The sequence below is a fragment of the Uloborus diversus genome, chromosome 9 (assembly GCF_026930045.1).
Source record: "Uloborus diversus isolate 005 chromosome 9, Udiv.v.3.1, whole genome shotgun sequence".
Taxonomy (NCBI): domain Eukaryota; kingdom Metazoa; phylum Arthropoda; class Arachnida; order Araneae; family Uloboridae; genus Uloborus; species Uloborus diversus.
The window spans coordinates 71,636,646-71,660,489 of NC_072739.1; the positions used below are offsets into that span (position 1 = coordinate 71,636,646).

General features: G+C 33.9%; 2 protein-coding genes across 2 annotated transcripts in view; one reads left to right on the forward strand and one right to left on the reverse strand.

Moving 5' to 3' along the window:
* LOC129230313 (zinc finger protein 271-like) overlaps positions 1 to 23,835 on the forward strand; it is a 32,864-nt gene extending 9,029 nt beyond the window's left edge. The window contains exons 4-7 of the mRNA XM_054864712.1: positions 3,905 to 4,232; positions 7,710 to 7,876; positions 11,628 to 11,734; positions 21,485 to 23,835. Coding sequence (XP_054720687.1) covers positions 3,905 to 4,232; positions 7,710 to 7,876; positions 11,628 to 11,734; positions 21,485 to 23,564 — 2,682 coding nt within the window. The 3' untranslated portion in view covers positions 23,565 to 23,835. The remainder of the gene's footprint in view (positions 1 to 3,904; positions 4,233 to 7,709; positions 7,877 to 11,627; positions 11,735 to 21,484) is intronic.
* The window catches only part of LOC129229417 (ubiquitin carboxyl-terminal hydrolase MINDY-2-like), a 111,501-nt gene that overhangs the window by 73,020 nt on the left and 14,637 nt on the right, over positions 1 to 23,844 (reverse strand). The gene's annotated exons all lie outside the window — the stretch shown is intronic.

Genomic DNA, 23,844 nt, shown 5'->3' on the forward strand with positions numbered 1-23,844 from the left:
TGTAGGAAATTTTGTTATACATATTAAAAAATATAAATAACTGACTTCTTGTGTACAAATTGATTCAGTCAAGAGAACAGCTTTTATGTATTTAAGTTAGAATCAGCTGCATGAATTCACACTGAATAAAAGTTTAATATAAAACAATACTTTTTGGTACAATTTATTTTGTTTTTGACATTTTCTCACAGGATGCAATTTCTCTAAAAGTGTATTTTTTGACAGGACGGTAAAAACCATAGCTTTACCTTGGTGTCCAAAACCTTATTGCTAATGCTACTTTGTATAATATGCCATTTGACAAATTCAATTCAGTGTAAGAATATTGACTTGTAGGCAGTTGTGAAAAATATTGATGATATACTTCATTTCATTTTATTCCAATGTAGTCAAGAGATTGAATTCATTTTTGATTTTGTGTTTGTATGTTGTATTTGATTGTAAAAACATTTCATTGTAAAAATCTTAATAAAAGACTTGTATGTGTAAAATTGGTTTTGTTTTATTGGATTTTGAATAATTTTCTAATTATAGATCTGCAGTTTAAGATTTTTAATTAAAACTAAAAGTGTCATTTTATAGATAAAGCATATAAAGATGAAGCATATAAGTTTTTTAAATGATTATTATTTTGTGCAATATTGTTTTTTCAAACTTGGGGTTGCTGTTGGTTTGGTTATTTCAAATTTGTTGGCGTAAGAGCATATATAAGGCAGTGAGAAGCAAAGGGATGTAAGTGGACATTTTTAAATTTTAAGTAAAATATGTTGATGTGACACGTTTCAATGAAAACTTAGGCAGGTTTTCATTGAAAATATTTTCTATTTCATGCTCTATAGCAATAATGTCTTCTCCAAGACAGATCTATCTACCATTTGTGCTGGTTATCTCCAATTTTTTAATTTTGTGACTTACAACGCTTGCTTCTCATTGCCTCTTGAGTCAACATGACTAATAAAAATCGGCTGTTGCACCATCTGAATGGTTAAAAGCAAGAGTAACGAGGCTGTTAAATACATTGTTATAGGTAACACTTGTACTAATAAAGGTATTATTAAACTATGTATTTAATGCTAAAACAAGGTAAGTTCATAGATTTAACATTAGGATGTGAAATATCTGGAACGCAGTGCTGAATTACATAAACAAGGATTTCAAAATTCCTTGCATTGAACCAAATGAAAAGGAATACATTAACTATTAAAATAATGTTAATCACACATTGAAGCAACTAACTTTTATTAATGAAATTTAAAAGATATAATCAAAATAATTATGATAAAATTCAAGAAATATAACCTTCAGTAAGATATAATCTTCTAAATTTATAAGGAGTAATAAAATTTAAAAGCTATTACATAACTATATATTGCAATAATAGAAATTTAATTTAATCAAACGGTTTGGAGTAATACATGCAAAACCAAATTATTTACTTGAAAATTACTGATGAACATGACGACGAAATACGTACAAGCATAAGGAATAAGTCTTAGGAGGAAAAGAATAATACTATTGAACTCTATAAATAAGTGAAACATATAGTTCTAAACCCATTGGATATGTCCTTAGATGTACTACAAAGACATTTCTCAAATAGTGCAGACATCACTAATAAGTTTTTGACAGCTGAAGAACTTTAAAACTCATAGCAAGTTTCTGCAGAAAAGGTGGTTACATTTTCTGTTAAGATATCTCATTTCTAACAGCCAACGTGTATCAGATTATTCTGACGCAATCGTAAACAATACATCACCAGCAGAATGCGCTGGGAATCATTGAAGAGATACAGTGATTTAGAATTTTGCATGCCAGTCTTTTCCATTGCATTTTGCCTCATTAGCAAGTACGGTACTTACTTTTTCAAACTTTGTCATGAGTAAAAAGCAAACTTAAAGCTACAAACTGCATCAAAATTGAAAATGACTTTTTTTATGGAAGCTTTAATTTCCAAGAAACATATTACGGATTAAGCTTTTCACGATTATAAAATGTCTGTCAATGTATGCATTGATATCAAAATAAAGTTTATCAAAATGAGTTTAGGCATTGCTGTATTTTTTTTTCTTATTCTGCATCATTTCTTTACTTTATTAATAAAGATGTTCTAAAATTAAAGTTAAGTTTTTATAGATCTGACCTGGGTCTGGGTACACAGCCTGAAGGGGCCCAAGGAATTGAAACAAATGCACTAGGACCTATTAAATTTCACTGTTGTCCTCTGGGGAGGGCTCTCCATATTTTGTTGCATCAAACATATTGGTTATGCATATAGCTTTGCACTTTTGTTTTATGAGGCTCTTAAGAGTATATATAGAGGCTCTATAAAAAGTTAAAGAGGCTCTATAAGGAGCTAAAGAGACTCTATACAAAGAGCTATAGAGGCTCTATAAGAAGAGCTATAGAGGCTCTATAAGAAGAGCTATAGAGGCTCTATAAGGAGCTATAGAGGCTCTATAAGAAGAGCTATAGAGGCTCTATAAGAAGAGCTATAGAGGCTCTATAAGAAGATCTATAGAGGCTCTATAAGAAGAGCTATAGAGGCTCTATAGGAAGACCTATAGAGGTTCTATAGGAAGACCTATAGAGGTTCTATAAGAAGAGCTATAGAGGCTCTATAGGAATACCTATATATAGAATTCTATAGAAAACGGCATATAGAAAATTGGGCCATAATTCTATAAGATTCTATATAGGTATTCCTATAGAATTTTTTTATAGAATTCTATAAACCATTTTCATAAGGGAAGGGATCGAGCAAAAGTTGTTAGACAGTTAAAAAAGACCAAAGAAGAATTACTAAAGGCACGCAGAACTGCAGATAAATATAAGAAAAGGCTTTACAGACTTCAAGATAAAATGAATCAAGATACTCCTCGATCAAAAGTGAAAAAGATGACAAAAAATTCAAACATTACCTCAGAAGTAAAAAAGAAATTGTTATTTGGTGAAGTCATTACGAAGGAATTGACCATTGGATACCGTAAATTAAAAAGTGAAAAAGCAAAACAGGCATTCAAAAGAATAATGCAAGGAGATTTTTTTTAAAAGTACAAATTATTAAAAGAATCAAGGAATTTCTTACCAGCTAAGAAATCTAACCAGGTGGCATGTAAACTTAAGGACTTTTATGGCTTGAAATATGGTCGTAAACAACGAACTGGTTTAGTAATAACAAATACATTAAGATGTAAGGTCAAAGAATTTTTGTCAGAAGATTTGAATTCGAGAATGTGCCCTGGGAAAAAAGATTGTATAACCAAATCAAAAACAAAACACCAGAAAAGATTTTTAGATGACACCATTGTTAAATCTACACAAAAATTCATTCAGAGGTATCCAGAACATAACTTGAGTTATACTTCATTTACAAGGCTGCTACCATTTTGGATCGTTGCACCAAAGGTTAGTAATAGAGATACTTGCCTCTGTATCATTCATGCAAATATGAGTTTTTTAATTGCAATAAACTAAATCAATTAGGTGTTTTATCTGATAAAAGCATTAATAATGTAATTGACAAAATCTGCTGTGACGGAAAATCAATTTCTTGCTTACAAAGTAACTGCGCCAACTGCAAAAAATTTTCAGTTAAGTTTGAAAATTTCGATAAGAATTTGAAATGTTCGTTTGTGCAATGGAAAACTGAACGAGAGTCATATTTTGACAAAAAAAGTGGGCAACACAAGATATGTCGTAAAACAGCAGAATTAGAGCTAACATCTACTATTGAGGAATTGGTACATGAATTTGAAGAACAGTTACAAAATTTATGCATCACATTGTAAATCAATACCATCAGCACAATGAAATCCAAGAATTGAAAAAAAATTTAAAACATGAGATTCTCTTGCATGTTGACTTCAGCAAAAACTATGTTTGCAAATATGAGGCTGAAATACAGTCTGTTCATTTTGTTGGTGGACAACAAGTTACACTGCACACGGGAATCATGTATTTCAGAGATTCAGATGGAAACCTAAATTCAAAATCTTTTTGCACTGCTTCAGAATCTCTTAGGCATGATGCTGCAGCAATTTGGGCTCACATTCATCCAATAATCAAGCAACATCTACAAGAACATCCTAATATCACAACATTTCACGGTTTAAGTGACAGTCCTACTAGTCAATATAGAAATCGAACCATGTTTACCATCCTTCGTAAAAGTTTGAAAGAAGATTTCCCTTCAATCAAAGAACTTACCTGGAATTTCACCGAAGCTGGGCACGGTAAAGGGGCACCCGATGGAATTGGAGGAGTAATAAAACGAACTGGTGACAGGTTAGTAGCACAAGGAAAAGACATTGAAAATTTTCAAAAATTTGTTAAAATCTTAAAGACGGACGTATAAGGAGTTTCTATAGAAATTGTAGACTCTAATAACATAGTAAATATAGACAAACGCTTGTCTCAGGTTGATAAGCCCTTTCCAGGCACTATGAAAGTTCACCAATTGTCCTGGTCTTGCAGTCAAAAACCAACCAAGCTAAATTTTAGGAGATTAAGTTGTATTGTTTGACCTCTTAACTACTGCAAACATTTTACGATTGCAACAAGAAAAACGAGACCTAAAAAGAATAGTTCCCAATCAGAAAATAAAGCTGATACAGTTGGTAAGTTAGACATTTTTAAAAAGTTTACATTAAAATTACTTTGTAGCTTTGTTTCCTTATACTTATGATTGGACACTTTATTGTTCCAGAACATCTTAAGGCAGGGGACTGGGTCAGTGTGAGTTATGATGGAGAGCTATATCCTGGAGAAGTAATACAATCAACAAGCAATGGGGAATATAAGGTTGACACAATGGAACGAGTCGGAGATACTAAATCAGGGGTCGATCCAGCGCCAAATTGGGGCCGCTTCGCAGCCCCTTCACAAAATTCCGCGCCGCAGAAGCGCCCCCCTTCACAAAATTCCCCATCGCAAAAGCGTCCCCATTCACAAAATTCCGCGTCGTAAAAGCAACCCCTTCACAAAAATTTATAAAAAGGCAGCCTTTTCACAATATTTTTTAACCGCAAATGTGTACACATCTACGCGGGAGCCTCTTCCACCTTCCCCCATCTTATCTTTTTGCTTGCTGCGTGAGGTGTTTTTGCTTGAGAGCGTCAGAGGGGGGACGGGAGAGGGACACTTGTGATTGGTAGCTTGTTTTCAGGAAAATCTTAAATTTTGCTTTGATTACGCAATATATATTTAGTATTAATTTGTGTTGAGTTTCAAAATCCAATTCTAAAATAATTTTACTTAAAATAAAATTATTTTACATGCTGTTTTTTATATTTTTATTTGTTTTGAAGATCTTGATTTCCTTACATCGGCCATGGTAAAACGAATTTTTCGCATTTTTGATGTTTACTGTACCTTGTTAAGAGGCAAACAAATAAAATTTCTTATATATTTATTAACTTCATTAAATTGCAAAGTTTTAAACGAAATACCTACTCTGTAAGAACGTCAAAAGTCAAAAAATTAAACGCTGAATGCTGGTGCAGTATTTTTTTGGGTTTTAATTACTTTTAAGTTTTTCAAACACATACATGGAATCTTTAATGAGTATTTCACTTCTGTGTTAAGAAATATGTGATATCTTTGAGTCTGTTCATATTGTATTTATTAGGAGTTATCATTACGTTCAGCAGCATGTGCAATTTTCAATGCTCTTAAAGTATTTGAGAGGGGCTAGCAGGAAATCTGTTGTGACCTTAAATCTGACTTTCACCTTAAGAAAGTGTGCCTTGCATATGTAGGGGAGAGTCGGGTAAGATGGAGAGGCGGCTAAGATGGTGACTTGAATGTTTCTCTTTATTTGCGATAGATGGCAGCCCCTTATTGGGATATATGCTTCAGTGTTGGCCATCTTTCAATTGAATTACATTCCTAGCGTGGAAAAATAACTAACTGCCGCCATTTTGTGTTTTGTTATTTCAGCGTGAACATATCTAAATTTGTCAACCTTTTCATTAGTGGATTGCGTTAAATTGGTGAGTGTTTTGGGCTTTTCTTCAATTTTATACATAATTAGTCTTCTCGATTAATGATATAATGTTGCTTTTAAGTTAAAATACGGTTAATTTTATTCTCGTTTTGTACTTTAATTTCGACATGACGTCGTCGGGTAAGATGGATATGTAAGATGGCGGGTAAGATGGTGGTCTCTATCTTACACGCAAATAAAAAGCAGGCAATTTACTAGTCTCAAATCAAATATTTGTGCCTATAAGGATTACATATTATCTGTAAAAACTAGATTTTAAGACATTTTTTTACTTTTATTTTGTTTAATTACTTAAAAAAATATTTTTAAATGTTTAAAAAATTTGACTAGGTATTTGTTTAAATAAAAAAAAGAATTCTTTATTTTTATTCGTATTTTTCTTCTACAATGAATTGAGGCATATTAAAGATATCAATCAACTTTTCTTTTCTTGGATAGTTTAAAGGGGGGTAAAAGTCATAACTGATGACAGCATCCTTAAAGTGATTATAACTTTATTTTTTTAGAAACAAAACGATGGGGAAAAATAAAAGGATTACGGAAAGACAATCTTGGTCCAAAGAAGGTATGGATAAAGCTGTTGAAGAGGTACTAAGAGGAGCATTCATTTTAACAACAGCAAAAAAATATTCTCTGCCTCAAACTTCTCTTCGGCGTTATGTGGATAAAAGGAAGAACAAAGAGCCATTTCCTGAGAACGCTGGAAGATTTAAGAATACTTTTACTGAGGAACAATTACTCTTGCTAAAAACCTATGTTACAGATATAGACAGACGTGCATTTGGTTTGACAAAGAAAGATTTTGCAAGAATCGCATTTGATTATGCTGAACATCTAAAAATAGAACATCGATTTAATAAAGAAGAAAGGATGGCTGGAAAAGATTTTGTGAGCAACTTTTTAAGTAAATTTAATTTATCTTTACGTAAGCCAGAGGCGACCTCAGTGGCAAGATTAGCAGCATTTAATGAAGTAAGTGTGCAAAACTTCTTTAATTTATTGACTGAAATTATGAAGAAACACAGATATGAGCCACACCAGATTTACAATGTTGACGAAACAGGTTGCTCAACTGTACCAACAAAATCCCCTCTCATTATAACACCAACAGGCAAACGACGGGTGGTTAAAGTATCTTCGGCTGAGAGAGGCTCAAATGTGAGTGTGGTCTGCTGTGTCAGCGCAACTGGACATTATGTGCCTCCACTTTTTATTTTTAAAAGAGTGCGCATGCAAGATTATTTGCTGCATGATGCACCACCTGGATCCCAAGCTGCCTGCAATCCAGACTCCAGCTTTATAAATGCCAAAATATTTTTGGAATGGCTGAGCCATTTTAAAAAAAATGTAGGACCTTCAGCTGACAATCAGATTCTGCTGTTGATGGACAATCACGCATCACACATAACCCTAGAAGCAGTAAATTTTTGCAGGGACAACTTTATCACTCTCCTTGGTTTTCCCCCGCACACAACCCACCGGATGCAGCCTTTGGACGTCAGTTTCTTCGGTCCTTTGAAAACTGCCTACAGTAATGTGTGCAATGATTTTTTAACTATGAATCCTGGCCAAACTGTTGCTGTGAAGAATGTACCTAGCCTCTTTCACAAAGCGTATGCCAAAGCGGCTACGCTAAATAACGCAGTGAAAGGATTTGAAGCAGCGGGGATTGTTCCCCTCAATTCACAAATTTTCTCAGCTGAAGAATTTGAACCTGCTGTGACAACAGCGGCTTATGCCACATCTAGTTCCGAAATTCATGATGCCGACACCCAACCTATTGCTGGTCCTTCTAATGCCTCCGATATCCAACCTGTTGCTGGTCCATCTAATGCCCCCGATATCCTGGTACTCCCTTTAGCTCCCCCAAAGGTAAAGAAACAAAGGACTAAAGCTCCATCGCTACATGCCACAAGTTCGCCTGTAAAAGAATATTTATTAGAAAGGAAGAAGCAAAAGGAAAGAAGAGAAGCAAAAAAAGGAAAGAAAAAAACTAAGGTCGTAGAGAATAAAACTAAGGTCGTAGAGAAGAAAAAATGCTCAAAAACTTATTTTGACTATTCATCAGATTCCTCCGTATCCATACATTACATGGACGAAGATGATAACTCAGATGAAGAAGTCGATGAAGTATGCATCATATGTGATGACTTCGGAAAAAATGAACTGTGGTTCAATTGTGCAAAATGCCACAAGTGGGCTCATGCGGCTTGTACTGGACTGTCAAATTCCGAAGCAAAAAAGAAGTCTTGGATATGTGATTTTTGTTCATAATTTTTTGGAAATTCATAATTTTGGGCATAAAATAAAATATAGTTCTTATACTTGACATAACGAGTTTATTTTATTTTGTCAAATGGAATCAACTACGTAATCGCCATCTTACCCTCCACTGGTATCCATCTTACCCGCACCATCGGGTAAGATGGATACTTTGTGATGGGAGTAAAAAAGCAAGATTAACAAAAATATAAATTGTTTACATGGCAGGGAAATAAACTGTCATTAGGCAATAGTTGTACGAAGATATTAGTACAAAAATATTTTTTCAAATGTAGTTAGTTCTGTCTTAGAAATGTAAAAAGTCTTAGGGTCTCCAACTTACCCGACTCTCCCCTATATTTGTAAAAAGCAATAAATGTAATGTATGTGTCAAATTACGAATAAAATGTTAAGGGTCTTACTTCCCCCCTCCCCCAGCACATTTTCTCTTGACAGCTTTCAGGTATTCTTCAAGAACTTGCAATCACCCCTGAAATCTGTCTAGGGCTTTTCTATAACGATACGACAGCTAAAAATGCTTTAATATAATCTTTTCCAAGAAAAAAATCATGAGAAGGTCTTTTTTACAAAAGTAAAGAAAATTCACAAAAATATTTTGCTTTTTCACAAAATGAGGACCCAAAAAATAAAACCTGGATCGACCCCTGTAAATTTTACAAGTGGCCCGCCTATCGCGATCTTTGTTTGTATAAGGGTCAATCCTGAGAAAAGGTGAACATACAACTCAAAATAAAACATACATAATATGTACAAGTAATACATCAAATTAAACCTTGGAATGTCTACTTTCATTATTTCATAACAAAAATATTATTTTTAAAAAGTTGGCAACAATGAAGCCTCTTCAGAATAAGCTACAAGCGCCATTTGCAATGCACATAGTACATGTGTGTTTGGCAACAGCAGTTGTTTACATTTAATGAATTTCAAGATGGCTGCCTCCTCCATATGTGATAGCTAGAACATTTTTAAAGCTGTTTCTATAACAAAAAGTTCAAACTTTAAAAAAGAAGGTGAGTAATTTTAAGTTTAAAATAACCTTATTGAATGTCACAACCGTAACAAAAAGTTTGCTTTTAACTAGAAATACTCCATTCATTTGATTTTTACTGTTTCATAACACGTGTTCTGTATTTGAAAGTAATCAGACACATGTGTTTGACATTATTAATATACCAAATTTTGTTTTCATTAATAAATAATGTGTTTAATTAGTGTTACGGTTGTGACAAATTGATTGTTACGGTTGTGACCTTTCTTTGTTACGGTTGTGACAATGCAATATTTTTCTACTGCTTACATTGTGAATATCAGTATTTAAGTTTAAAATTATGTTAAAGCTAATTAAGGACTTTCTTATATCTATTGAGTGTAAAGTTCCAACTTTTTTATTTTTCAAAATAAGGTTATAAACACAATTTATTTTTAAAAAACTGACTTAAAAAAGTAGTAATTAAGTTATAGTTTAAAGGGTTATACTTTAAGTTATAGTTATCAATTGAGAAACAGAAAGTTGAACATGATGTGAGGAAACATGAGCAAATGTCTTAAAAATATGTTTAATTTGCAGATTTATTTAAAATGGAGTCTTCGGTAGAAAGAGTTAGACAGTATAGAGAACGTGTGAAGCAGAATCCAGAAAAGCGTGCTGAATATCTCAAAAAGGAAAAGGAAAGAAGTCGCCAAAGGCGAGTACAGGAAAAGCTTAAACTCTCCACTAAATCAAAGAGGGTCTTAAAAGCTGAAGTAAAAAAGAAAAAACTTAGTCAAAATAAAAGACAGAAAAAGTGCCGTGAGATGAAAAAGAAAAAATTGGTCGGCAGTACTTGTGTTGATAGTCCCATTGGAAGCTATCGTGCTGAATCTACTTTTAAAAAAGCAGTTGTTCGCGCTCGGAAAAAATTTGCCAGAAAGTCCAAGTAAGAAGCTAGCAGTTGTTCAATATTTAGCAAACAGTTTTGCAAACAGTGTTGTGTTACTTCCAACAAAAAATGAAAAGGCAATGCAATCAGCAGAAAATCTAGAATTAGTGTCCAAGTTTTTTGAGAGAGAAGACATCAGCCGTCAAGCCCCTGGGAAAAAAGACTATATTTCTATCAAAGATGATGAAACTGGAAGAAGGATCCTCAAGCAGCGACGCCATATGTTTACCACCATAGATGAAGCTCGGGCTATTTTTTGTGAAGAATACCCAGACATTTATGTCAGCAGAACAAAGTTTTTTGAAATGCGACCAAAGCATGTCCTACCATCATCTAAAATGCCGCATAACGTCTGCGTTTGCAAATATCATGCCAACATGGATTACATGTTATAAAAGCAGTTCCTAATCTACATTTGAAAGCTTGGGAATTAATCGAGTTATCTGTCTGCAGTCAATACAATGAGGATTGCATGCTTAGTAACTGTGGGGCATGTGAAAATAGGGTAATGGAAGTTCTTCTTGGCGCATTAGATGAAATTGAGCTTGCTGCTGAAGTCTCCTGGAAGACTTGGAAGAAAATAGAAGGAAGAGATAGAATAATTGATGGGAATGAGGAAGGCGATACATTAGAAACTTTAGTTTCAAAAATAACTGAGGAGTTTCCTAAATATTTAATCTCACTGCTATGTACAGAGATTGCAAGATCAATTATTTCAGCAAGCAAGAGAAAATATTGAAACTAATGAAGCTATTATACAGTTAGATTTCTCGGAAAATTATGCTGTTCTCACGCAAGATGAGATTCAATCTGCTCATTGGGCAAATGATCAGATAACTATTTTTACAACAGTAGTTTGGATGTCTAACAGGTGTGACTCATATGTGGTCGTGTCCCGACTACATGACTCATGGAAAATATGCTGTTTGGACTTTCTTAAAGGCTCTTACAAGTTCTCTTAAGTCCAAATACCCCAACCTTACAAAAGTTCATGTATTTTCAGATGGTTCATCTGCCCAATTTAAAAACAAGTTCAATCTGCTAAATCTATGTTTTTTTCAAGAAGATTTTGGCCTAGACTGCATGTGGTCTTTCTTTGCCACATCTCATGGCAAGGGAGCTGTCGATGGCATTGGTGGGTACCATTAAGAGAGCAGTTGCCACAGCAGTCTTGACACGAAAAATAAGTGGTCCGCAACGCACAAGAATTTGTAATGTGTGCTCGGGAAGTAACAAAATCGATATCAGTACTTTTAGTTACTGAAACTGATGTGAAAAAAAACATTGATATGTTAGACCAAAGATGGAACAAGATTAATCCCATTGAAAACACACAATCAATACACCATGCTATTCCGGTTAAAGGAAAGCATGGTACATTGAATGTAGGTATCACATTTACAAGCTCCCTATCTCAGGTAGTCGTAAAAGAATATAATGAAGAAAGTCAAGATAGTGAAATGGAACATTCTGATGAAGAAATTATCCATTTTGATTTAAAGGAAAATGACTGGGTGATTGTGCAGTATGATGATTCTAGATATCCTGGAATTGTTACTAAAATCACAAAAAAAGAAGCAGAAGTGAATGTAATGCACAAAGCAGAAGGCCATTATAAATGGCCCAGAAAAGAAGATAAAATACTTTATCGATTAAAGAATGTGGTAAAAAAAATTAGTGCACCTATTCCATCCGGAACCAGGGGACAATTCTTGTTCAAGGAAAGTATTTAAATATTTTGCTTTTGGATAACACATACTGAAGTACAATAAAACTTTTTTTCACAAAGTCAATGGCTTATTTTACTTAATTTAAGTGTTATATTATCTGTTAAGTTATTTTATGTTGTAAATCTGCAAAAAAAATTGACTAATATTCACACATATTTACAAACTTCATTTATTATATGTACTCTGTCACAATCGTAACACACTTGTCACAACCGAACATTAACTGTCTAATTTTTCTCTCACAAACTAAAAAAAAAATCTCCAAACAACTATAAATGATAAACTAAGCATCCTATGTAAGCCACTCAGTTTTTTATTTATTCTATGTTTTCTCAGGGGGCACAAAATAAGGATTGAAAAAGACTTGGAAAACAGTGTGCACTTTTTGGGTCACAACCGTAACAGCACTAAATTAATATTTTTTTAATGGAAAATAATTAAATTTACAAAAAAAATGAATTACATATTGTACACTGAGGTAAGAGCTAAATATTAAAACTTTAGAAGTGCTTTTAAAAAGCATAACTGCTGCATGCCATCTGATTAAGTTGTGCATTGTGTCACAACCGTAACCAGGATTGGCCCACCCTGTGTAGATAGAAAACTGAAACCATGCAACCAGCAGGTGTTTCGCATTTTCCTAACAGTTCAAAGAATTAAACCTGACCAGCAAGTACTACTCAAGCTCAAAAGAACATTACTCACCCTGACAACTAACAATAGTCCATAGTACACACAACTGATAAGAGAAAAAGGCAGAAAACGGATGCATAAAGAAAGGTTCACTTAGCGGTCAAAATGACTGTATTCAGTCTTTCTAGGTATAAACTTCTAGAGCGACTATAAGGGTAATCCTAAAGAAAAAAAATTACTGCTGTAAGATCTTAATAAATAGTTAGGAAAAGTCAATGAAGGAAAAAGAGTTTGAAAATTAAACGCAGCAAATATGAGCATTCGAAAATCGTTTGCGGTCAAAATGACCGCTTCCGTTCTTTCTAGTGTTAAAAGCTGGAAGTAAAATGACAGCGGGGGGGGGGGGGGGGGGGGGGGGGAGTTCAACCAAACCAAACCATGACTGCAAACAGAGGTCTATTGTACTAGAAAAGCTGGAATAGTGGTGATTGGTATGCCACAAGCATAGTGATGTAAGATACCCGGGTATTTATTTTTAGGGGTAAATACCCGGGTATTTATTTCAAAAATTTATATTCAACTAAAATACTTTTCTGTATGTATTCCACTATGTATATAACCAACCATATACAAAACAATACTACATTTTTGCCTAAAAATTGCATTTTGATCACATATTTAAAAAATTATTATTGTTTGAAACAACTTAGCAATCTAATATGACCAGGGGTCTGTCCAGGATTTTCCACAGGGTCCGTTTTTTGTGAAAAATAAAATAATTTTGTGAAAAATCAATTATTTTTGTGAAAAATCAAATAATTAAAAAAAAAAAATTTTCTTGTAAAAACGAAAGTTTAGACTCTTGAGATGGTGGAAACTGCATCATTGACACTTAAAGTTGAGTGTTTTCTCTCTTTTCTGTTGAGAATATCATTCTTGAGTGTTTTTTCTAGTATTTGAAGGGAGGGGGAGGTATCACTCCCTGGGAGATGGGCACCCCTCAAGTATCAATATTTATCTACCATTCTACATCATGTTAAATTATACTAGAAATGTTTTTTGTATAGTATTTAAAATAATTGTAAGAAAAAAAATTAGGCAGGGGTTCAGCATTTAACTTTTTAACCCAAGACACTGTTTAAGAGCACAGAGTTTCGTTCAAACCTTATAAACTCCGTGATTTTCACAAAAATAAAAAAATATTTTATTTGTTTACCTCTTAACTAAGCGTACTAAACATTGAAAATTCGAAAAAATCAGATTTCCACAGCGGATGCAAAGAGATTGCAATCCTCAAAGTGAAGGAATCAAAAGTATAAAAACAGCTTGTAAAATAAATATTTTTGATAAAATTACTTTTGAATTGCATTTTAGAGTCCTATGATAAATATATCATTAATATCTGGACACAGTTGAAGCAAAAATAAATAAATAAATAAAATAAAAAATAAACCATCGATTCAGCATTTTAATTATTGACTCATAAAAGAAAATGGAATTCCCCTATAAAAACTTGAAATAAGCTTTGTTACAAAAATAAAGAGACTTTTCATTTATTTGCATCCTAATAAAGCGAAGTTAGCTTGAAAAAAAGAATAAAATATGATTCTCATATCGGATGTAAAAAGATTGCGTTTTTCAAAATGTAGACATCTATAGAAAAAAATAACGGTGAATAAAAGTTTATTTAAAGTTAATTATCCTTTTTAGTATCGAAAAACCAAACCCATATAACTTTCTCCCAAAATAACAGTTTAACATCGCACCACCAGACACTAAGTGGTGATAAATTTAAATTTTTTAACCCTATATGAAGGGATCACATCTGCCCCACCCATACTATCCTTTGTAGTTCTAAATTCATTTTGCTGTATATTATTGATGATTAAATCATGAGTGGGGAGAAAAGTGCTTACTACGCCTATTCAGAGAATGTTGACGATTTTCCAAAGAAGTTTACGACAACACTGCTGCATAACACAAACAAGCAAAATTATAAACCAAACTGACTTTCAGCTGTTAATTTCTTTCAAAGAAACCAACAACAGGCATTATATTTATTTGGGGGTAGTAATTATTTATGGCTTGCAGGAGCATCACAAGAGTGCCGATTTTTTTTTTTCCTTTTGTAAAATTAGCTGATTTTGTATATGTTGATTCCTCTAATTTAACTTTAAATATGCTGTATTATTTTAATTTGAGATTTGCTCTTTCAATAAACAATTTGTGAAAGATCCGTTTTTGTTTACCAGAATTTTGTGAAGGGTCCGTTTTGGTTGATCGGATTTTTGTGAAAGGTCCGTTTTGGTTGATCGGATTTTTGTGAAAGGTCCGTTTTTGTGAAGGGTCCGTTAACGGACCCAAATTTGCTCTGGCCAGACCCCTGATGACATTCACATTAAATGTGTTGGATATGTCTAATCAATGCTGCTTGCCAAATTTCAGATATAAAAAGCCATTCTACAAAAAGTAAAAAGCTTAACTGGTTACAAAAAAAAAAAAAAAAAGTAAGCATATTTTTTAAGGTCCTAGTCTTTTATAACCCAGTAATATGTCCCTGCATGACATCAAAATGTAACAAAATATCGCTCAATTTATTATTACTATTTATTTACCTATATCTTTTGCAGAAATTTCCTTCAAATCTAGTTCAAGTGTTCAGGCGTATTCTGCATCTCATATATATGTATGCACACATTAATTTTGATATTTTGTCTTTCTCTTTTTATTGTTTTTCAAGCATATGCATTAAGTGTGAGAAAAAAAGAGACATTACAGCTGTTTGATAATGTTTCAATTTAAAGAACAAAACTATTTAATACTAAAACTAAATGCAATACAACATAAATTTTAGCATAAAAACACTTGATCAATCCTTTTTCAGTAAAATGTGTTTGAAGATGTTTAAAAAATTTTAAAATTAATTCTAAAGGAAAGAAACTGCTGGGGTTTAGTTCAAAAGGATAAAGAACTGCTAATGAGAAAGAAAAGAAGATAGCGGTGCTTGCAGCAGGAAGGAATTTTGATACTGTCTCAAATGTTTTAAAAAGTTTATGTTTTAAAAAGAAAATCATCACCTTTTGATACCACCTAATTTTTTTTTGCAAAATGCGCAATTGCTAGAGGATTTACCCTACCTTCGGATAAATCCCCCCCCCCCCCAAAAAAAAAATACTTACCTTTCCACCCTACATCACTAATTTCGTGTATTAAAAATAGTTTGAATAAAGTTTCATCATGAAGTACCAGGGAGCAAATCAGCAAATGCAAATGAGCAAGGCAACAGAAAACAATATTTTGATTTCTTTTTGCTGGTTAATGTGAAAACTGTTTCTATATTTGCCACGTTATCACTTAAACAGCAATAAAACAAATAAATGACATATTCTTTATAACTTCTCAGTTTATTCTTGAAAACATCCCTCATGCTTGCTTTTTTTTTTCATTTTGGATATGACTAACCTAGATTGAGATTTTGAAATTCTGAAGTTCATCATTGAATTGCTTATACTTCTCCCATTATGACATTGAAAAGAAAGATTCTTTGGTTCAGGATATGTTTCTTGCATAATTTCATCAAGTTTTTCAATAAAAAAATATTGTAAACTATGTAACACATATGTATGTATCAGTTTTACCAATTATTTTGTATTTAGATAAAAAAAAAAATTCCCATTCAGTTTTTGCATTTTTTTGTAATATACCCAGTTTTTGGGTATTTACCCAATCCACATCACTACACAAGCATTATGCATCTGTGGCTTCTTCATTAATCAGAAGTGTACATTAAGGATACATATCATCAGAAGAGATCATGCATAATTCAGCAACATTGCACCAATGTTTGAGAAAATGCTTAGTATTCACTACGTGTATACTGACTGTGTCAAAGCAATATCATGGAATGAGATTACTATCTCAGACACTTTTTCCTCAAAAACACTTAAGATTTTATTCTTTTTGTAGAAGAATTGTCTGACAGTGATGCATTGGATGAATTTTAAGATATGGAATTTGTTGCACAACTTAAAGTATCTAACTGGGTTGCAGTTGTGAGTCTGTACATTACCCAGGATGCATCTCCCAGTTAAATTGTGAAATGATTGAAGTATCTGTGATTCAGGGGCGGACTGGCCAGGTTGGCTAGTCGGGGATCCCCGAATGGGTTAACTGCTTAGGGAAGCCAACTTAAATAGTTGACCCTTTTTATCAAACAAATTTTCCAAAGAAAATTTCATAAGTTCTTGCATTTCAAATTCAAGTCGAAATTATGCATAAAGTAAAACAGAACAAGTTCTATAGATCTGAGATTGATGATATACGAGGGCAAATCAAAAAGTCTTCGCGCCTATTTTTTATAAGCCAAAATATGGCTGGGAATACAAAAGGAATACGTACATTCCCAGCAGTGACAGTTCCTTTAACCTTACCAGCCGTATCTGCTTTTTGCTCGGAAGAGCGGAGCTGCTATCAGTCATTTAAGATGAAGATAGTTCTTCAGACGTCCACAGCTTATGAATAGCGAAGTGTTATTCGTTTTCTATGGGAGGGGGGCAAGGGACAAACGCAAATAGCAATTCTCAGGTAAATACTCCCCACGCACGGGGAAAAGTCTCTCTTGGAGACTGACTTAGAGAGACACAAGGGACGTTTGTCTCTTTTGCGCCATAGAAAACGAATAACTTTTCTTAAATGACTGATAGCAGCTCTGCTCTTCTGAGCAAAAAGCAGATACGGCTGGTACGGTTAAAGGAACTATCACTGCTGGGAATGTACGTATTCGTTTTGTATTCCCAGCCATATTTTGGCTTAAAAAAATAGCCGCAAAGACGTTTTGATTTGCCCTCGTACTTCAGTGGTGCCCAACCTTTTTTGGTTTTAGATTGGGCCACACCTCATATTAAGAGGGATATCGCGGGCCAGAACAAACATAAAATATATTTATTTTTCTAAAAAGAATGGGAAAACAAGGAAAATTAAAGATAATTAAAAACCAAAATTTGCTTACATTATTACTGCATGCCTATTTTATTGGTACGAACTTTGGATCTGTTTTTTAGAAACCAATACATTAATACTTGGCTTTCAGAATATATTTTGCATTCCATAACATTGAACACAACAACAAGCCAAATAGATCAGTTTCACGGGCCCCATGTGGTCCGCAGACCGTAGGTTGGGCAACAATGCTATACATGATATTTCGGTCATAGACCAGCTATCTTTATGCATTAATTCCATGGTAAAATAAATTTAAGACTATTAAAAAGGGTAATAGCCAAGAAGACAACAATATAAGCACTTGGAATAAAGGAAAAACTTTTGAGAGGAATCGAAAATTTGCTCTCTGCAACCTCGAAAATTGTTGATTTCCCATTTAGAATTGGGGCAACAAATATGAGAGGAAAATATCCTAGATTGCTAACCCAATTGGAAAAATACATTGGTAACATTCACTCAGCTTGTTGTTACAGATTCCACTAAATACTGTAAGTTGGCAAGAGATTTCATTGATCTATTGTAAATTATGGCTATGAATACTTTCATCTCAGAATTGCATACGGGAAAGCAAGTCTGGACTACGATAAACTGAATCTGATACAGGATGAAAATTTGGCTTAGAAGGGAGGCTCCTGAATCTCTCATCACTTCCCCTATACTTTTTTGAAGCCTTGATGTCAAAAAATTTTCCAGTAAAGCCCCAGAACCCTCCCCCTTATGTCACCAAATATAGTGTAGAAGTACGTTTTTAGGCCTTCAATTTTGAAAAATTTCCTGGTGAGAGTACACGTATTCAACTTAAGACTGCGAGTACTTCAACGTACACACAATCTTGGCGTTTCACTATACAAAAAAAAAAAAAAAAAAAAACTGTATTTTTAAATCTTCAATGACAAAAAATTTCTAAGGACATCCTGACTCTTCTATGTCCTCAAAGATAGCCTAAATAAGGTTTTAAATCGCAAAAAAGCACTCCTGAACCCTTTAATAAGCTAAAGGATTTGATATTGACTTAAATTTGAGAAAGATTTTATGATTAAAGTTTCGAGAAACCAGAACCTCGCACCCCTTATGTCTCCTATTGTTTCCAAACGAAGCCTTAAGTTGCATTTTTAGAACTTTAAGTTTGAAAGTGTCTCCTGACTCTACTTTTGGTAACGTCAAGGCTTTTTCCTAAAGTCACCAATGATTGTCTACAATTAAGGGCTTTGATGTAAGAACCACATATGTCCACATTTTTCATTTATTTATTTATTTATTTATTTTTTAAATTCATTTTTGCATGTAGACATTATAGATGATCCGATTGGTGCGACAACGGGGCACGAATTTTATATAGTATTTTATTCGAAAAATGGAACTAGAAGATAGAAGAAAATATATATTTTCAGTTAAACTAATTAATAACTTTTCCTTTTGACCTAGTGATGAACACAATTCAGTTAGTATTTTAAAATAATGATTTAAAATAATTTCATTGTGAAATATATATCTTTAAACTTATATATCTTTACACATGCATTAATCATTCCAAACTTAAAATTAAAAGAAACCAAACACATTAAATTTTTTTTTTAATTCAGTTTCTTTGTTTTTTTTAAACTTTGATATCACTAAAATCAATTTTGTTACATTAGTATTAACCTTTATTTATTCATCTCTTTTTTTTTACTACTTCCAGATACATATTTTTTTTCCCTTTTTTATAAATCATATTTAAAATCGCAAGAGATAAAACATTTGCAAAAATTCTAGTTCTTTTCGTTACATTTTTGCTCAGAAAGAGTGAAAGAAAAAAAAACTGTTACCTTGTGATGAAAATTAACAAATATTCAGAACGAATTTACAGACATTAGTTTCAACGTTGTAGAAAGACATTTGATGAATGATAAAAGTTGCGAGCTTCCGGGACACAATGATATAAGTAATCCATCATTGTTACGAATGAAAATTATGAGTGAAATAAATTGAATTGATTGGTTAAAAAATGAAATGATATTTGATGCTATTTTTGTCCGAACAAAATTTTAAATAAATGAGAAAACAATGCATAAAATTGCTCATATTGTTTAAAAAAAAAAAAAAAAAAAAAAACACATTAAAAAAAACTGCAGTACATCTTACCCAATGGGGGTTGGCTAATTTTTTCTTATGTGTTTATCGTTTTGCTTCTGATTTTTCCCTTTAACTTTGGAGGATAACATTCGTGCAACCGACTCATACCAATGGCAGCGATAGAGAAAGTGAATGTGCGACCTAACAGAGTTCTGCACTATCCACAACTCTAGGAGCCTTAGGCACCTTCTAAAAAGATGGCGCTATATTACAAGGGCAGCTGACCCCACAACTGTCCAACAAAAAAAGAATCTGTTTCTGATTAAACTCAGAAAAACATCTCAAGTGTCGCTTTCCTCTTTGTATGACTTTCCCACAAAAACATTCCTATACAAATTTCCTGTCTCCGACATGTTCATCATTCATGACTCTCATCAATCTTTTGTTGACAATAAATGTTTGTTTATGAGCTGCTGGTGATTTCTTGCAGGAGGGGCACTAAGATAATGTCTGCTTTTCGGATAGCTGCTGGCGATTTTCTTGCAGGGCAGGGGACTAATGTCTATTAGGCAGGTCTGCGACGCGTTTCACAGGTTGAAGCCTTCTGTCGCCTCCCCCCCCCCACCAGTCCCAGAGGTTCTATTGTTCTGCACTAAACTAAACGTGAGAAAGTTGTTGATTAATGAAAGTATTTAGAACAAAAGAATTTTTTATTTAATTATATTTTTTTGGGAAAATTCTGTTTGTGTAAGTGCAGGGGGACAGTGACCTTTCAGGAAGGGCGGGGGGTCCGGACCCCCTCCCCTTGGCTATGTTTCTGTTACTTCTTATCATTTAGTTGCTGAAACTGTGTGCTTTTATTAAATGGTATTATTCGTGGATTGTACGCCGCCGCAGATAATATGCAGGAAAATACGATACACAAATACCCACCGAATATTCGGTACATCTCTAATTGAAACCAACTTAATGTCGTTAAGAAGCCTATTATTGGTGTAATTATCTTATTTAATATATTTTTTCTTCGGGTAATTTTATACTTTGTTTTGCTTTTGCTCAAAAAACATTTTATTTCTTTTTAGGTTGAATATTTCACTTTCCACTCGATTGGAGCAAAAGAGGAATGCATTCTTTTGGATACCTGACTCTTTTCATACTTAACATTCTTCACTTCAATTTTTTGAATGATACGTCAGCACATTTCCCATGAAGAAAATTTGGTAGTAAATGCCAGTTTATAAATTAGGTCATTACTTCTTTGAAAGTCATTCTCAATGAAATAACTGAAGCATACTGATTTTGAAAATCAATATTTTAATATATGTTTATTTCTCTAAGCTGTGTTACTCTTGCTCATTGTTTTTCAAATCCACACCTTGTGTTTTTGAAATTATGAAAACTAGAAAACATTTTAGCACTGTCTGTGTATAATATCTGTATGATCAAAGGAAGTTCACTTTTTATCGCACCAGTTTGTGAAAGATTTGTATTTTAGCAGTAAAACAGTTTTTTGAGCGTTTAAATTATTTAATAGTCATGGAGGAGTTCTGTAAGATGAATGTTAAAGCAAAATTTGCTTCTGAAAAAGAACTGGAAGCAATTTATTCTCTCTCAAAATTAAGAGAAATGAGCACATGTTTAACTGACTCTAATCAACTTAATAGCCAATGTAGTGGACAGAATATTTCTACTAATTCAGAGGAACAAAAGAGTTCTAAAGAAAAAAAATATTCATGTGCTCTCTGCACAAAGAGTTTTCGTCGGGACAAAAGTCTGGAGAGCCATTTACAGACCCATGCAAAGGGAAAACCGCATTCTTGTAAGCATTGTGGTAAAACCTTTCGTTTATTGGAAAGCTTTAAAATTCATTTGGAAACTCACACGGAAAAGGCATCTTTTACTTGTGAATATTGTGATGAGACCTTTAGCTCAGAAGAAGACTGTTTGATGCATTCGAAAAGTCATGTAAAAAATGAGTCTTTTCCTTGTGAATACTGCTCTGAAACTTTTGTCCTGGAAGAAAACTTGAAGAGTCATTTGCAAATCCATTCTAAAGGTGAATCTTTTACTTGTGAGCATTGTGCTGAAAATTTTAGTTCAGAGAAAAACTATGAAATACATTTAGAAAGTCACACAAAGGAGAAACCTTTTGCTTGTGATCATTGCACTGAAACCTTTAGTCTCGAAAGAAACTTAGAGATTCATTTGCAAACCCATTCTGAAAGTGAATGTTTTCCGTGTGAGCATTGTGGGGAGACTTTTGATTCGGAGGAAAACTGCAAGATGCATTTGGAAAGTCACATAAAGGAGAAACCTTTTCCTCATGATCACTGCACTGAAACTTCTAGTCTTGAAGTAAACTATGAGAATAACTTGCAAACCCATTCTGAAAGTGAATGTTTTACGTGTGAGCATTGTGGGGAGACTTTTGATTCGGAGGAAAGCTGCAAGATGCATTTGGAAAGTCTCATCAAGGAAAAACGTTATTCTTGTGATTATTGCACTGAAACTTTTAGTTTTGAAGAAAACTTTAAGACTCATTTGCAAACCCATCCTGAAAGTGAATGTTTTACGTGTGAGGACTGTGGTGAGACGTTTGATTCAACGGAAAGTTGCAAATTACATCTGGAAAGTCACTTGAAGGAGAAACCTTTTTCTTGCCACTATTGCACTGAAACCTTTAGTTTTGAAGAAAACTTGAAGAATCATTTGATATCCCATTCTGAAAGTGAACTTTTTACCTGTGAGCACTGTGCTGAGACCTTTACTGTGGAAGAAGATTTGAAAACTCATTTGCAAATGCACGAAGTTATGTGTGGATACTGTAATGAAACGTTTTATTCGGAAGAAAGTTTAAATGATCACTTGATAGTTCACGCAGATGATAAACTTTTTACTTGTGGACATTGCGCCGAGGCTTTTTATACGGAAGAAACTTGGAAAGAACATTTGTACACGCACAGCGAGGACACGACGTCATCACTTACTTGTGAGTACTGTAAAAAAATTCTCCCTAATGAAAAAAAGTTGGAAGTGCATTTGAGAATGCACAGGGGAGAAAAACCTTACGCCTGCATGATTTGTGACAAAACTTTCACATCGGCCGGATACCTGAAAGTGCACTTGAATACTCATCGCAGGGAGCGGACATATGCTTGCGAGTACTGTGCTAAATCTTATGTCACTAGTCGAGCTCTTCTAACCCACATGAGAACGCACACCGGAGGAGGTCAACCCAAAAAAGTGTCGACCTATTTGTGCTCAATTTGCCTGAAGGACTTCACTCAAATGTCAAGCCTCAGAGCACATTTGAAAATTCACACGGACGACAAGCCGTTCAAGTGCGAATGTTGCGAGAAAGCCTTTATCAATCGAGAAGACCTTAAACGCCATTTGAGGGTTCACACGGGGGAAAGACCCTACGTCTGCAGATTCTGTGATAAGTCGTTCAGTCGTCCTGGTGGCCTGAGCAGACATGAGCGGGTGCATACGGGAGAAAAGCCTTTTCGCTGCAAGTATTGTGGCAAAGGCTTCATCCAGGCTGTGCACATGGAGTCTCACATTGTCATTCATACGGGAGTGAAACCCCACGTGTGTGAACACTGCGAAAAATCATACGCCAGGAAAGAAAGTTTGAAGGTGCATTTGAGAACTCACACGGGCGAGAGGCCCTTCCCGTGTGAGACTTGTAATAAAAGGTTTTATACGAAAGTGCATTTGGAAGCACACATGAACATCCATAGCGATGACAGGTATTATTGTGACGAGTGCGACCGACCGTTTGTGTTTAAGTACCAACTCAAAAATCACTTGAGATATCATACAGGCGAGACGCCGTTTCAGTGTGAATATTGCGAAGAGGCATTTACTCAAAAACACCTGCTCAAGTCTCATTTAAAAATCCACCAAGAGGAAGTGCTTTCGATGGAATGTTAAACATTTCAACTACAGCAAAGTAGATCAATGTTAAATTTTTGTTTGTCCTTCCCAAAATGTTGCAAGGACAATTTCTACTTTTCTTAAGCTTGCTTTTAAAGTTGACTGACCAGGTGTCCCACATTATGTAGTAGTCTTTTAGACTGAAAAATTTTAGTTTCCTGGATTCAGTGATCATATTATTTTTGGCTTTGACTTTAAACACATTTGCAAGAATCTGTTGAATAATTATGTGATGCTTAGTATTTGACTGACACATTTTTCACATGAATAAAGCAGG